This window comes from Stigmatopora nigra, unplaced genomic scaffold (genome assembly GCF_051989575.1).
Source record: "Stigmatopora nigra isolate UIUO_SnigA unplaced genomic scaffold, RoL_Snig_1.1 HiC_scaffold_25, whole genome shotgun sequence".
Lineage (NCBI taxonomy): Eukaryota > Metazoa > Chordata > Actinopteri > Syngnathiformes > Syngnathidae > Stigmatopora > Stigmatopora nigra.
Genome location: NW_027551604.1, coordinates 4,045,330 through 4,055,522, shown reverse-complemented (window position 1 = coordinate 4,055,522; position 10,193 = coordinate 4,045,330). Strand labels below are relative to the sequence as shown.

The 10,193-nt window shown below is 42.1% G+C and overlaps 2 protein-coding genes across 3 annotated transcripts; one reads left to right on the top strand and one right to left on the bottom strand.

Annotated features, from left to right (window-relative positions):
• Positions 1–402: 402 nt before the first annotated feature.
• Positions 403–5,457, bottom strand: vps18 (VPS18 core subunit of CORVET and HOPS complexes). Of its 2 annotated transcripts, XM_077711077.1 has the most exons (11): positions 5,279–5,457; positions 5,017–5,128; positions 4,467–4,921; positions 4,241–4,382; positions 3,978–4,069; positions 3,513–3,763; positions 3,095–3,448; positions 1,730–2,998; positions 1,434–1,643; positions 1,098–1,334; positions 403–1,019 (listed from the first exon to the last, which is right to left on the bottom strand). In XM_077711077.1, exons 3-11 carry the CDS (start codon positions 4,567–4,569, stop codon positions 705–707), a joined length of 2,973 nt encoding a protein of 990 aa, XP_077567203.1. In that variant the 5' UTR covers positions 4,570–4,921; positions 5,017–5,128; positions 5,279–5,457; the 3' UTR covers positions 403–704. The 2 variants fall into 2 exon arrangements, with proteins under 2 accessions (XP_077567203.1, XP_077567202.1); XM_077711076.1 differs by having other exon boundaries at positions 4,467–5,128.
• Positions 5,199–8,331, top strand: rhov (ras homolog family member V). Its single transcript, XM_077711079.1, has 3 exons — positions 5,199–5,471; positions 5,708–5,766; positions 6,628–8,331. Exons 1-3 carry the CDS (start codon positions 5,267–5,269, stop codon positions 7,072–7,074), a joined length of 711 nt encoding a protein of 236 aa, XP_077567205.1. The 5' UTR covers positions 5,199–5,266; the 3' UTR covers positions 7,075–8,331.
• The last annotated feature ends 1,862 nt before the right edge of the window (positions 8,332–10,193 follow it).

Genomic DNA, 10,193 nt, shown 5'->3' with positions numbered 1-10,193 from the left:
CGACTAGTAGTGTCTAACCTCTAAGAAGGTTACTGAGCTACGTCCTACGTCACCATGCGCTAACTCCATATTTGGAATGCTAGTGCACAAAGGAAACTGTGACATCATCAGAAAACTTTGATGTCATCAAAGGGAAACTTCAGTAACTAGTAAATTTCAAATGTGCAATCATAAAAAGACTTTTGCACATAAATTTGACACTATAAGGCTTATACATGTAATGAAGTGCAAATATGTCTCCCAATTATGCAATATGTATATCCCACATTAATGATTGACATTATTTTACTTATTGCAATGAGTTTGCAACAATACCAGAAGGCAAAACTATTAACACTGATTTTTTTAGTGTTTCACTTCCATGTATACTTTACTTTCATTTTTAAACATTTTACAAAAGGATACATTTGATGCCATTTATTGAACTTCCATGATTATGCTAAGACAGATAACGCAAAAAAATATTGAGCATTTGGGCATGGGACAAGACTTGCATTTAACATGATATACATCAAAAGCTATGATGTGTAATTGACCTCAGATTTCCATTACTATGTGTGTGTATTGGTAACCAACATGATTTTAGGTGGGGTACAGTGTAAAAATATTAGTCAGCCAAGAGCAGAAAAGCCCGGAAGGATCAGGCACTAACAGGCAAGCGGACAAAAAGTCTATCTGCAAAATCCACCCCAAGTTTATCTCATTCATAGCCAGCTGGATTTTTCTTCCTCATACTTCTGTGGATCAATGAAGGGCTTATCCACAGACTTGATCATCAGCTCTCCGCAATATACACACTCAGAAGCAATCATGTCGTCCAGGTCCGATTTCATCTGCTCGCGACTGGTGGGACCCTTGCCGAGGTTGGGCGTGTCACCCTTGGCGTGGCTGGTCTCATCGGTGTCCTCATTTTGCATGGACCGGTGTCTGGATTTGGATGCCTGAGCGGAGGCCGAAATCTTCTTCTGGAGCTCACTCAGACGGCTCAGTTTGTAGGCGGATAGATGAGGAGTCACTTCCTAAAAGGGTATAAATGTACAAAAAGAGTGTTATGAGTACCAAGAGATTACTCACTAATTATAAGTAGTGCAGTATACCTGCAGAAGGCAGTCAGAGTGGAACATGTGTCCGCACAGAAATAAATAAAAGGCCCTGTTGAGCAAGGGAAAGTCACAAGCGGAGCACTTGTCCTGGGAGTCCACCACTCCGTATTTGTTGCGCATTTCCTGAATGTCCTCCCGGATACGTTTGGCGCTCTCCGTTGCCTCCTCCATTTCCTGCTTCAGTTCTTCAATGTGCTTGTTGTATTCCTCCAAGGAACTGCAGATAGCCTCCTGAATGCCCAGAACAGACCATAGGGTAAGTATTGAACTCCAAGACATCCCATCAAGTATGAAACTCCATCTAGTCATGGTGTTCACCATATTACCAACCTTAAAATGGTCAATGGTGACAAAGTCAGGAAAGAAAGGCAAGATGTCTTCGATCTTGAGAAGATCACAGCTGGACAAGCAATTCATGGCCTTCTTCACGTCTTTCTCCTCCTGGACCACATGTCGGGCAATCTTCAGCCACAGCTTCTTGCGTAACTCCTCATCATCCTCGGGCAGATCAGCGCAGCTCTTCGCCAAATCGACATCCACCTATGGACATTTTAGTGTGTTTAGTTTAGTAAGAAAAATGAAAAAAGAACCTGTAGTTGAGTCAAAATCTCACTCGCTTAACTTACTTTCAATGCGAGATCCACTGCTTCTTCATAGAGTTCCATAATTCTGTACACAAGCACGCAGGCGCGCAGATAGCCGAGTTCAGCGCAAAGTCTTAACGCGTACTTCAGGTCGTAGTGGATTTCCGAGGCATACGTGCCCGCCTCTTCCAGGTAGCGCAGAAGCGAGTCAGGCTTGTACTTAGCATAAAGAGACAGCAAGTAGTTGTGGATGGCCTCCTCTGTAACGTGCAGTTCATGTACGCAAAACTCCATGTAGCGCACTGTCTCATTGATCTGCTGACTGCTTCCCATCTGGCTGTAGTTCATCAGCGCCGGGATGAGCTTCTTGGGGTCTAGCCGCTTCCCCATTTGGATCCAGGCATCCACTACCTTTTCGGGGATGTGCTGCATGAGCACCGGCGAGAACTTATAGAAGAGCTTCTCGTCGCAGTGCTTGGCAAGCACGTCCAGGGCGGCCCGGTAGTCATCATGTTGGCAGTAATGCGACACCACTCTCTCGTAGTCCTGCATGACCACTGAGAAGTACACCATGTCATCTATATTGCCGTGGCTAGCTAGCAGGTCGTAGATGGTGCCGCGGTTGTTGAACAGACACTCGCGGTGCTTGGACGTGTTCAAGAATCGGCGGAACTCATCACGGGTCTCCCGGAAGAGGTCGCCCGATTTGCCATCGTCGTCCTCTAACTGTCCCAGTCGGTTCAAATAGAGCTCGGTCAACCAGGTGACGAGAAGGGTGATCTGCGTCCTCTCACTGGACTTAAAATTGCTCAACTTCTTCAGCAAAAACTCTTTGAGGGCCTCCTCTTGCTTGGCCTCGATGAACTTGAGCGCAATCTCTTCAAAATAGTTCTGCGTCATGGCATAGCACTTGGCGCTGTCCAGGTAGCGCTTGTTCTGAAAACAGTGTTCTGCTTCGTTGGAAAGGACCATGTCCAAGCACTCGGGACGCTCTCGACAATACTCTTTAGCCAGGTCGAACTTTTTCATGCTCATGTACATCTGCCAGACGTCGCGTGACTCTCGCTGGATGTGATACCGGAACACAGCCCGCTCGGTGTAAATCCACACCAGGCCGCCTGCAGGGTCCTTGATCATCCTCTTGAGTGGGCCAAACTTTTCTGGGAACACGTCTTCGTGAACTACCTGGCTGTTTAGAGTACAAATGGCCTTAACCCTGTCGTGCAACAGCAGTAAAAAATGGAACTGGGTTAGCACAATGCTTATGGGCTTGTTGAAAGACAGGTCAATGTCGGTCGTGTACTCCCACACCTGAAAGGACACAGTAAAAGATGTTGAAGTTAATCTAACAAAATATCAGCAGTGTTTGTATTGAAGATTGGTTGCCATCAAAACAATAGAAATGACCTGCACGTCACTCAGAAGAGAATCAGGCCTGACATAGTCCAGTTGCCCATAGAGCACCCCGTTTCCCATCATCCAGGCAAAGGCTTTGGGGGAGATGCGGAGCTTGGATGTGTAAAAGGTGATCTCGCTGTAGCCCATGTTGGCAGGGAACTCCTGAAAACTAGGTAGCAGGTCTTGGTTCTGAGTGAAAATAGAGCTGAAGCCCTGCTGCTCTGCCCCTTCAGCCACTTTGCCCGCAAACTGGAAGAGGCGCTTGCGGGTGGTGGCGATGATGAAGTACTTATTCTCCAGGCCGCGTTCTACTTCCAGGCAGCATACCGGCGCTGGCCTACCGTCTTCTTCTAAGGAATGGACCTGGGGAAGAGTTAGAGTGAGCCTTGGTTGTAAAACGTTTTTATAATGTTGATAAGAGACACACTTGTCTGAAGTACTGGTCCGGGTTAGTGTTGAAAAGGCTCCCCTCAGTGGCGGAGATCTCCGCCTCGAAGATGACGCCTTGGCCCGTGCCCACCAAGATGGGGCCCGTGTTGGTCTCGTTGCCAAGCATCTTGTTCCAGCCTACGCTCTCGACCAGGTGGCCCCTCCAACGAGACAGACTGCGGACTTTTTGGGTGTTTCTGTTCAGGTAGAGGCACTCACTGGTGTTCAGGCTGATCAGCAAGTGGGAGCCTGAAAAGATATTTTTTTTCATTACAAAAGCACAGAATGAGGATTAGAAGTAATGTATTTAATGAGGGAAAATAAAACATTGAATACAAATAAAAAAGACACTGGTTGGTATAGTTGGTTCTATTTTCCAAGATTCTTCTGATATGCACTCAGTAGTGTTTGTAATGGTTTGTTATTGTTTATTTACAATATTATGCTCGAAAGATGGAGTTACCTGTCGGATCCAGGAATAGTTTGTGTACTTTGCTGTCATCTTTTCTTCCCATCTCAACCTGATTGGGTTGATCAGGTTTAGCCAAATCAATCCTGACAAGACCACAAAGAAAAACAAACATTTCTATCAGTCTCTATCATCCGCTACAAATCAGTCCTCTTGATTGCCCCCTAATAAACATTTTACTCCTACTTTCAACTAATCCAATCAAAAAGCAATGCACTAGTGAGCCATAACAATGGATATCTCAATTTGTTATTTACCTCAGCAGGGTGTCCCTCCCCAAACTCATGCATAGCTGACTGTTGCAGACAGCCAGGTGATTGATCCTCTCGGGGGGCGTGAAATCGATCCTCTGTTTATTGAAAATTGGCTTTTCCTCCTCCAGTCGCACATTGACGAACCCTGACGAGAAGATATTGTTTTATGTCAACTAGCATTAGCACAAAAGTAGCAACATTAGATCCCCCATTGCTTCTCTCGGTTTACCTGAGTGTGTTAAGCCGATGTTGGTGCTCGCCAGTCGGCCACGCTGCTGCGTGCTTTGACGGCTGTTTTGCGAATCCTCATACTCGTCCAATATTGATGCCATATTTACGATTTAAATCGATCATAAAATATTACAGGCAGTTAGCGTCGAAGCTGTGGTATGAATAAGGAGTGGCCCCATTTCTAGTTGGCGGCTGGCTTCCTGTTAAAGACTCACCGATCCACTGCTTGTATGCATTAGCAGGTTGCAGAATACATATAATAACACAATAAACATCAAGCCACCGCATAAAAAGCAATTTCCTAGCTAGCTAAACAGTAGTGCGAGTCAGGTGACAATCATCATGTGATCGTAGTTGATGCAGTACTGCTTACTGCCACTAGAGGGCAAATCTAAACTCAATCCATGTGATTTTAAATAGGTGGATGTGTACATTATTTACCCCACGGCATCCCTGTTCAAACAATTATCGAATTAGTTTCCACTTTTTATGCAATCTCATACATTTCATATATTGAAATGGTATAATATGTTGTAAAGCACACTTACATGGGCCTCTATGGTGTTCGTCTAGCTTTATCATAGTTGATGATGGAGTTTTCCTTTTTGACACAAGGGGTCGCATGGTAACTCAGGTCAAACATTGGGTTCTGGCCTCCCTCTAAATGGGAGTGGTTATGCAGATTAAAAACTGGAAGTTGGCTGAAATATAAATAAAACGCCCAACCCACTGTAGTTAAACTTTAGAATACACAAAAGACATCCAAAGGTGGGAGAAGCAAACATTCAGCGGGCCGACATGCCACCTCACATGGAGTACTTTTACCAAGAGACCCGGGTCCCATCCGCTTGCATGTTGACACGGGATGATGAGTTGGAGCCTGGGGTCATCAGCTGTATGCTGGTGGGCGATGGGGCAGTGGGAAAGACGAGTATGATCATCAGCTACACCTCCAACGGATACCCAGTGGACTACAAACAGACTGGCTTTGACGTCTTCTCTGGTGAGCTATGAAGTCCTTCAAGTTCTAAACTGCAAAAGTACCTTGAACTCTTTACCAGATTATAATTTCCACTCTTTTATGTCATATTAATTCAACTAAAAGTATAAAGATGATGAGCAAAGCATAGATCAAATATGACAATATGTTATAGATAAAATAATAGTATAAAGTACTTACATAATATATAATTAAAATAATAATAATTTAATAAAAATGGCATCATTTATTTCCAACAGGTCAGGTCCAAGTGGACGGATCTCCAATCAGAGTACAGTTGGTGGACACTGCAGGACAGGTAAGAGTACCAGTGTCCTAAAAGAAAATGTCTTGTACTGTTGCGATTAAATCGCTATTAAGATGAAAATGGAGGGGTCTATTTGTCATCAATATTTAAAAAAATCAGGATGATGGCTTTATAATTTTATTTTGTCCTGTGTCATAAATAAACCTACATAGTATTGTTCATTTTCCTTCCTGAGTGTGTGTTTTATCACAACAATCAGCAATGAACTAATTTACACTGTTCTTTGCCTAGTAACAATTTCCCCTTTGTGTGACTCACAAAGACCGGTCTGTCAATTTTATTTAAATAGCTCCAATTCACAACAATAGGCACTAGAGCAGGTTTTAGGGCTGCAATTGCTGCTGGGTAATAGCTTTTAAATGAGATAAAGTGGCAGTGACAAATGCATTAATTTCAATCATGAATGTTTATAAGACAATTATTCTCTGGGTAAAAAAAATAATAACATTATTTTGAATACGTACTACAAAAATAAGCTGATGTCAGATTTGATTGGATAAGCCATTTTTCAAAGCCCAAATTCCATTTAGGTCTTTACTAATAATTTCTTATGAACCACTCATGAGCTAATTTCCACGGAATAATACCAAGTCATCACATGACCTCCTGAAAAGTATCAACATCATCACAGGGTAGCAAAGTCATTTTATTTAAAAAAAAAAAGTTGATTATTGTAGGATTTTCCATTCACATTATTTTATAAAGATGAGATTTATGAATATTCCAGTAAAAATGATTCAATTCAATGTATTGTGCCAGCGTTATGAGAGTCTCCTCCATTGGTTTCCAATGTTAAACTATAGTGACCTTTGCATTGTTTGTACTAAGACCCCCACTCTGGATGTCTTTCAGGAAGAGTTTGATGAGTTCCGATCTCTATCCTACACGCACACGGATGTCTTTCTGCTATGCTTCAGCATGGTTAACCCCGCCTCCTTCCACAACATCACCAAGAAGTGGGTACCCGAAATCCGTGCCTGTAACCCCACCTCGCCCATCATCCTGGTGGGCACACAATCGGACCTCCTACTGGATGTCAATGTCCTCATTGGCCTGGATCGTGCCAGCGTCAAACCCGTGGCAAGCTCTCGGGCGCAAGGCATGGCAGAAAAGATCCGGGCGGTGGATTACGTGGAGTGCTCGTCACTGACGCAAAAGAACCTAAAGGAAGCATTTGATGCGGCCATTTTTGCGGCTATCAAGAACAAAGCACGGCAGGCTAAGAAAAGGCGCTGGTCGGACAGGCGTACCAAAGCTTTTTCAAGGTGCAGCTGGAAGAAGTTTTTCTGCTTCATTTGAGCCACTTGGGACTTTCCAGCTTTTGTTATGGAAAAAAAAGTTATTCATTCATACGCAGATTTGCGCTGTGGAAGATTCTCCGTGGAAGGAAATTCCAGAAAAGTTCTGGAACTCTACTAAGCGAGGACTGGAGTACTTCTTGTAATGGGTCTATCCCGGATTATAGAACTTCATGAACCACTACAAGGCCAAAAGTTTTTCTAGTTTACCTGTTATATTGTAGAATGTGTATATAAATGACCTAATGGAATACATCTATGAATTAACAGAAAGCCAAGTGAGCATCTTTGGACATCCTTGATATCAACCTTGTGGTCTATGAACTAGTACAGTGTTCATCAATTCAGTACACTTTTGTCACAGGAACTTCTACTAGGTATTAGTAGCACACAAAATATTGTATACTTGTATGCCTCATAGTCTCATAATTACAGAAAATGTTTATGTAGTTAAAAATATAAACTATTGATATAAATTCGGCAGGGATTGAGAATATCTTCTTGCATGGCTATGTATTTGTATGCTCTCATGTACACTATATAAGAGTATTATCATAAAAAAACAAGAATGACATTATCAGATGTCCTCATTCCATGTAAACGCACTGACTGTTTGCCCATTTTGTTGAACAGGAACATTATGCAAACCACATTTGAATACTCAAATGGGAGTTGGGCTTAAAAGAAAGGAACTGAGTTTCAGCCTAGCATTAGCAGAGTTGCAGTGCAAAACCTAAGGTTCCACATTCTTGCTTTCGTGCTAAAGGACGCTGGCCTGACTGGTTTTTGTGTCATAATTACATGATAGGAAGGTTTTTCAATCTTGCAAAAAAAGAGAACACGCACAAAGTTGCATGAAGACGAATTATAGGATATGAATATAAAACAATGCAATCAGAAACTACTTCACTGTGTGCCATTTTAAATATTTATTCCCCATGCAATATTTTTGTAACATTTTGCAAGAAAGTTTGCATTTCTGGGACATTGAAAACACTGAGCCATCAAGTTTGACCTGACAAAAGAAGTCATATTTTGCACTCCAGCCTAATATTAATAACTTACATGTGTGTACATTGTTTATTATGCTTCTTGTAGAAGTGGATTTCATGAATTGTATTAAACAATTGTGGACAATTAAGTTTAAATGGAAACTTTTTTTGTATCACTTGTGTGTTATCGTGGCAGCCTCTCTTCTAACCTGTGTGTCTTTTTATTTACATGTCAACGTGACGGAAATAAATGAAGTGCAAATTACCGCCTCTGTGTTATGTGTATTTTTAGACTGAACAATTCACAGCCATCTGATAAGAAGAGCTGCTTTACATACGCGGAAAACTTTTTTTTTTTTTGGTAGGGTCGTGGGGTTACCGCAGGAATTGAAGCAGCAACTACTGTTTTCCATGGGGAGCCGGTATAATCTCCATAGGCCACAATAGCCACCTTTCCCACTTCGTCTCCCACCCCCAAGCGTGTGATAATTAACCAGGGGGCTTGCAGTCGGGGTGAGTCTTTCTAATGCGGAACCGTGCCACGCTGGGATGGCTTTTTGTGATTGATTGTGTCGCAAAAAGTCTCAAGATGAGCTCGAGAAGCATGCGCGAGCCATGGTGATTGATGGTAATCCACAGAAAAAGAAGAGTGTGTATTTGTGAGGAAGTCTTGCTCACATTAGTCTAGAAAGGTGTGACGGGAAAAGTCAAAAAGAGTAAAACAATGGCGGTATTGCTAAAAAAAATGTCTGTTAGGGTGGTTATGTCATGCATGGCAGACTAGCAATTGGCTTGCTTGATTGGCAGCCATTATAAAGAAATGTCCTAGTATGAATTATTTCATTTGCGTCATCAGATAATAAAACAATTCTTCGCTTTTATGAGTTGGTTGATTAATGAGCAAGAGAAATGGAATTGAAATGCTGAAAGGAATATGGACTATAACATGCAGTTGTGCATTTTCATTAATTACCTTCAATGCCGTTAGGAATAATAATAATGGCCATGACGTAAATTCATTGTTTCAAAATATCGAAATGTTTTGTTGTGTTAGATTAGTGGTAGAAACAAAGGCAAGACCCCACTCAAAGACAGCAGCAGGGCAGAAATGGGTCAATAGACACATTGGGGCTAACAACACATTTGATGTGAACAGGTCCAACAAGGGGAAAAACACAACATACGTCAGCGGTCTGTTAACCATTAGTGTCGGGCATTTATCACTAGTTTATGAGGCAGCTCTTTTCTTTGAACGAGTGCTACCACACAGCCTCCTAAATAAGAATCAAAGAGATGCGCCCATATGGGGATTTATGACTTTTGACCCTCGATCTACCTTTAAATTGTATTTTATTTTAATGGAAAACTGATTTGTAGAGATGTGTGTTTTTGTGTTGGATCTACATAAGTGAACTTTGCTGGTTTATAAGTGCAGCTTTTCTTTTTCTACATGATCAGTTTGGATATTTGGAACTTGATCTAAACAGTTCTCTGAAAAGGAGACTTTCAAATGTGGATGCTGCAAATAATGAGGTCTTTGGTATAGGTCAGATTTTGCAGAACCTCTACTAGCAATTGAATTCCTCTTCACAAATGCACTACCATTATTTACAGGTTTTTTTCTATGGCTTAGGCCATTTTCCAGCTTTTCATTCCAAGTCCAGATGCCTTTCCAAACATCAAGAGAGGAAAAGTGTCATCTTTTGAATCATGTCTTCGTGCAAGCAAGACAGCCTTGTTGTAGTTGGGCCAGTTTTAAGATCTGGAAGACATGGTTACTCATCTTTTTTTTTCTCTAGGGACTGGTTCTTTTCCCAGGGTTTACGTCAAGAGACGTAAGCAGAGTTTTCTTCTGGCGGATGGCCAGTTTTGCTCAACCGCAAACATTGGCAGGCTCACCAGGAAATAAACAGGTGCATCATTAGATTTGCCTAACTTTTGGGTTGGTAATGTGTTTTTTTTAACAATCTGGCAAAATTTTAATGAGGTGAGGACACATTGACGTGAGTTGTGGTCAAAAGCAGATCTTTGCGCGTATGTTTTTTTGTATTTGACGGTTGAGCCTGTTCTTATGATGCAAGATGTGGATCAATGACTGACGCTGTCTTTGACCACATTTTAGTGTCTT